The sequence below is a fragment of the Acomys minous genome (genome assembly GCF_964271855.1).
Source record: "Acomys minous genome assembly, chromosome: 4".
Taxonomy (NCBI): domain Eukaryota; kingdom Metazoa; phylum Chordata; class Mammalia; order Rodentia; family Muridae; genus Acomys; species Acomys minous.
In genome coordinates this window covers 22,099,397-22,104,209 of record NC_140486.1, presented here as the reverse complement: position 1 = coordinate 22,104,209, position 4,813 = coordinate 22,099,397, and the positions used below count along the sequence as shown (strand labels likewise).

The following is a 4,813-nucleotide window of genomic DNA, read 5'->3' as shown; positions in this document are numbered from 1 at the left end:
GCCTCACACAGGCCAGGTAGCATACTGCAGAGCAATGATTCTCCTTTGCTGCAAGTGTTCCCAGAATTCGATCCCTGTGGTGCACTCGGGAGTCCCAGACCCACCAGATCCAAGCCAACATCCTCCCCCAGACCCCTACCTTAACCCTCACGCTGTAGTCGGTGAACACGCTTGGTTGGACAATAAACAAATCTTTAATTTTCCTCCAAAATACTTTTTAACTAAGTTTACAAACAGTTTCTTCAACTCTACTTTTCTGGCTCCCCTTTCCTTCCGTTGGGAACATCCCAGGTCAAGATCCTTGGTCCCGCCCGACGGTAGGCGCAGACTCTTATGGGAGTAGCTAGGAGCAGTGTAGCCAGCGGGACCCGCAGCTCGTCCCCTCTGGCCACTAGGCTGGATTGGCGCTGGCCTCAAGGTTGGCCTTTTTCGGAGAGCCAGGAGTAGTGTCCCGGCCAAGGCCGGCCGGCGGCGTGCAGCCACTAGCTGGATGCACTGGGCTCGCAGCAAGCTCCGCAGCGCCTCTAGAGGGCCTGCCAGGGCTTTCCGATGGCCTGGATGTGCTCCTTGGCCTTCAAGCGCAGCGCCGCGATGCTGCTGTTGCGCGGGTATGCCTCTTCCAAGGAGAACTTGTCCCCGAATCCTGGAGCGCATGGGTACGCGGGCGGCGGCCCGAGCTGCTGCAGGCTGGGACCCAGGGGAGCGGAGTTCAGGAAGGACGGGGGCGGCGTGTAGTTGGCCGGGAGACCCTGTCCTGGCGGCCCGAAACCAGGTAGACTCTGCAGAGCGGTGGCTCCTCCGCCCGGCAGCGGCGGCCCGAGCCAAGGCTCCAGCGGCAGGGCGCTCCCCGGAGGTCCGCTACCGCTGCCAGGGCCGGTCCCCAGCGGGGCCAGAGCCGAGGAAGGCGGGGAGCGGCTGAAGGAGAGGAGGGGCGAGTCCTGTAGCTTCATAGAGGACACTTCCAGCTTCTCTTGCCGCCTCCACTTAGCCCGTCGGTTCTGGAACCACACCTGCCAGAAGAAGCACAGAGCCCTTCAGGCTGGGGCGAAAGGCGGAGTGAAGACCCCCACCTTGGGCAGCCCTGCCAGCCTGACCCCTCCTCTACCCTATGAATAACCCTGGGACTGGAGTAGTCCTGAAGGAAGGACTCAGCAGTTCCTTGGTCTCTCGCTCCCGTCTTTTACCCGAATCCTTTCTTTTACATATGCGCTCCTGTTTGTCTCTATCCTCTCTGGCTCCCGGGTCTTTTTTTTTTTTTTTTTTTTTTTTTTTTTTTTTTTTTTTTTTTTTTTGTCACACACCACTCCTCCAAAAGCATCTCCTATGTCTTGTATCTTTCACTCTTGGTTGTTGCGGCATCTGTCCCAGCCCTTCACAGAAGCAGACACCCAGGGAAAAGAGAACAGTGAATTTCACTCTGCGGCTAGCCCACAGGACTTTGAAACCAGATTTCCGGGACCTTTGCTTCAGTTTGGGATCTTGCTTCTTCTCTGTGTGCTGTAGCTCTCAGATGCTCCTTCCTGTCTGTTCCATCAACCCACCCACCTCCGTTCCCTGTTATAAACACAGCCCCAGGCACACTACATACCGGCCTCTCTCACGTTAACATGCAGCCATTTCCAGCAGGTTTCTTTGACCTCGTGTATATTTCAATCTCTGCTCTGATAATTTGTCGGCTTTCTTTAATTGGTACCTACTTAACACACCTGAGGTTCCTATAAATTGCTTTCCGAGATTACAACTGTTCAAGAATATCTTGTCTGTTTTTATAATATAGAGTTTTGCCATTTCCCCTCGTTCCACTCACTTACAAAATAGGTTCAGTTTCTTTTAGTGAAGACTGTGAAAGGATTTTGGACAAACTAATGTTTATGAAGGGAAAGTAGCTGTATGGGCCAATGGGGAAAGTCAGTTTGATATACAGAGCCGAGGAGGCTAAAACCCAGCACCCGAGTGAAGGAGGGGCAAGTGGGTGTGACCCTTGAATTAGGAAGAACAAGAAAGCAAAAAAATATAAGTATCTCTACACTAGGCACCAGCTACCAGGAAATATTTGAGATTTGCTGAGAGCAGGGAAAAAGAGAAAGGTGATGCCTTTTGAACTTCCCTGCTCCATCTCTACAAAATTGGTTTCAGTCCTGGATCTAGTTTTTAGGGTTGTATGGCTGAAGCTCAGGATAGCCAGCTACCTACCTACCGACTGCTCTCCTGCCACCCTTAATCTTGTAGGAGACCCCCTGGTCCCCATCACACCATCTGGTGATCTCCTTATGTGGGGAGAAAAGAAAAGCTATGCCATGGTCACAGGAAAGCTATAAAACCCTACTCTCAAGAATCTCATAAGTTAGTGGAGAAGGGGACTCCATTGAACAAGAGGGACAGGCAAGCTTGGGGTTTGTAGGACACAGGGACAGATGGTTTCTCCTCTGCCTTAGGCTTCTGTTTCTTTCCTCTGAGTACCTATTCTCCAGTCCCTGGACAGCTTTACAGTCCAGAACTAGGAGAAACTAAGCTGTCTTTGGTACTTAATGTCAAATTATGTTAGGGAGCTCTGCTTTGCTTCCCTTTACTTTAAAGATACAGTTGAAAACACCCAAAGCCCAGAGAATCCCTACTACATGGAAACCTAACCAAACAAAAATACCATCTCTGTTCCGTTCTCAGATGCATTAAAATTGTCCGCACTCTCTCCCTCTCAGGCCCCTGTAAACTCTCTCAATTTGGAAGCCCTCCCAGATTTTTCACAGATGACTAACAAATATTTAAGGCTTCCAAATATTTTAATGATTGGGGATTAACTAAATTTAGCTTTAATTAAAGCGAAAACGCCTTCACGATAAAAAGGTCGGTGTAAAAACGAGGGGAAAAGTCAGTTTCTTGAATCCACCTAAAGTTTTGACTGGGAGTTTTCGTTTTGAGCAACCGTGAGCACTTGGTGACAACGGTGGCAGTTGGGCCCTCAACCCAGTGACACCCCCCTTCCGCCGCTGCTTTCATTCCCTTTGCGTTCAGTACACCCCACAACTCCTTTCCCACGGCATCTAATGAGCTGTCAATCTCTGCATCTCCCAAGCGATTTCCAAGTCCTTTTAGTTTAAAGTCGGGAGACCCCTCCTCCAAAAGGGACGTCTTACTGAACTAGATTGTTCAAAGGGTGGTACATGGGGGAAATGTCGAAGACAAGCCTGGGCTCTAGGCTAGGGCTGCGGAACCATGGAAGAAACACACTAAATAGTTGCTGTTCGGCCTTGGACCTTCCCAGGTTGCTGTCCATCAATCCTAGAGCTTACCTGGACCCGAACCTCGGGTAGGTTAACCTTGCCGGCCAGCTCTTCGCGGCTGTACACGTCGGGGTAATGGGACTTCTCGAAGGCGCGCTCCAGCTCGTGCAGTTGGTACGTGGTGAACGTCGTGCGGTTGCGTCGGTGCTTCTTCTTGGGCGGTTCCTCCTCCGACAACTTCGAATCGCCTGCTGCTGGCCCAACCGGCAGTCCTGGACTCGGCCGTGCCTCTCCTTGCTCCTTGGGGAAGCAGGGGCGAGAAGCTGGGGCAGCGAGGCCCCAAGCCGTCAATGACATTCGTTGAGGAGGCACAGTTTCCTCCCTACAACCCGAGGGCTCCCAGTGGCACCGGAGCTGGCCTGAGAAGGTCCAGGATGGAAGCTATGTGGGGTCCCCACGATTTCTCTAATCTCACGTCGGGCAGACCCCAAACCCTCTGACCTAGATGTAAAGGGCGCTGTCCTGCGCACTCACCTTCGTACTCAGGGACCAACCCGGGGGCTGGTGGTGAGGAAGACTCAGGGCCTCCGGCTGGCGCCTTAGGGCAGGCGGGCCTTACGCCCAGCCTGGAATCCCGCTCCTTCGCGCCCCTGGAGCCCCTCTCTGCAGGAAAGGTGTCTAGGATCCCGTCTTCCTTGGTAAAACCCAGGATGGCTTCGATGCTGTGCAAGCGAGACGTGCTCCCGCCCGGGCTGCGGAGCAGGTGGCCGGCGAGCGAAAAGCTCCCGTCGGCCATGGCTGGAACGCAGCCCGGCAGGTGCATGGGGAGGCAGGAGTGCACTTTACAGACTGAAGCTTGTTGCCCTGGTTTTCCAAATGGTGCACTTCTAGAACGTGCACAACTGGACGGGTCCGACCAAAGCTAAGCTCGAAAGGCACCCCACTTGGGGAACTGGTCTGGAGATGGGCGGGCGCTGGGCCAGCGGTCAACAGGACCGAAGCAGCAGCTGAAAGTTTGGCCTCGGGGTAACTGGAGCAGCGGGGCTGATGCTAAAGGCCCGCAGCGCTCTGGTCCTGGACTCCTCCTCCTCTCCAGACCCAGCCCTTTCCCTCGGTCCCTCCCCCTATGGAGGGCGGGTCTTCCCCCTGATCAGCCTAGGGTCCTAGGCTTGCCACCCGGGCCTGCACCCTTAAAGTCCCTCTATCCAAATGTTTGGTCTGTTTCAACACCACAAACATTCTCCAGGCACCAGGGGTAGCAAGTCTTTCCCCACGGCATGAGCCTCACTGGGGCAGACCTCCCACGGTTTACCTCTCCCCTTTCCAGCGTTCACCTGCCCATCTCTTGCCTACCTCCTCCGGGAGCTTTATACCCGGGACCATCTCCCTACTGCACTTGGAAGCTGCAAGAGCCACTGAAGGCTTTCCGGCTACTCTGGACGATGGAAGTTAGCTCACAGGCCTTCTGGTTTGAATCTTCCCTCTTTTCTACACCTGTGCTTCTGTGCTTTGCGGTCCCAGACTTCAGGCTTCTTCTGTCTGCGCCTGTTTTTACTTCTTTCTGTACCCTCAGACCAGCTCCTTCATTCCAG

General features: G+C 53.8%; 1 protein-coding gene across 1 annotated transcript; it reads right to left on the bottom strand.

Moving 5' to 3' along the window:
* Nucleotides 1-209: 209 nt before the first annotated feature.
* Nucleotides 210-4,045, bottom strand: RAX (retina and anterior neural fold homeobox). The gene is made up of 3 exons (XM_084779349.1): nt 3,756-4,045; nt 3,291-3,544; nt 210-1,010 (listed from the first exon to the last, which is right to left on the bottom strand). The coding sequence occupies exons 1-3, from the start codon at nt 4,042-4,044 to the stop codon at nt 525-527; spliced, it is 1,029 nt and encodes a 342-aa protein (XP_084635475.1). The 5' UTR covers nt 4,045; the 3' UTR covers nt 210-524.
* Nucleotides 4,046-4,813: the final 768 nt, after the last annotated feature.

What these genes read in the sequence shown, in the direction of transcription:
- RAX (XM_084779349.1), bottom strand. Translation starts at nt 4,044, where the DNA reads ATGCACCTGCCGGGCTGCGTTCCAGCCATGGCCGACGGGAGCTTTTCG. An exon ending in GTTGGTCCCTGAGTACGAAG is followed by an intron (nt 3,545 to 3,755) that starts GTGAGTGCGCAG and finishes TCGCTGCCCCAG; the next exon opens with CTTCTCGCCCCTGCTTCCCC. An exon ending in TACCCGAGGTTCGGGTCCAG is followed by an intron (nt 1,011 to 3,290) that starts GTAAGCTCTAGG and finishes TTCTTCTGGCAG; the next exon opens with GTGTGGTTCCAGAACCGACG.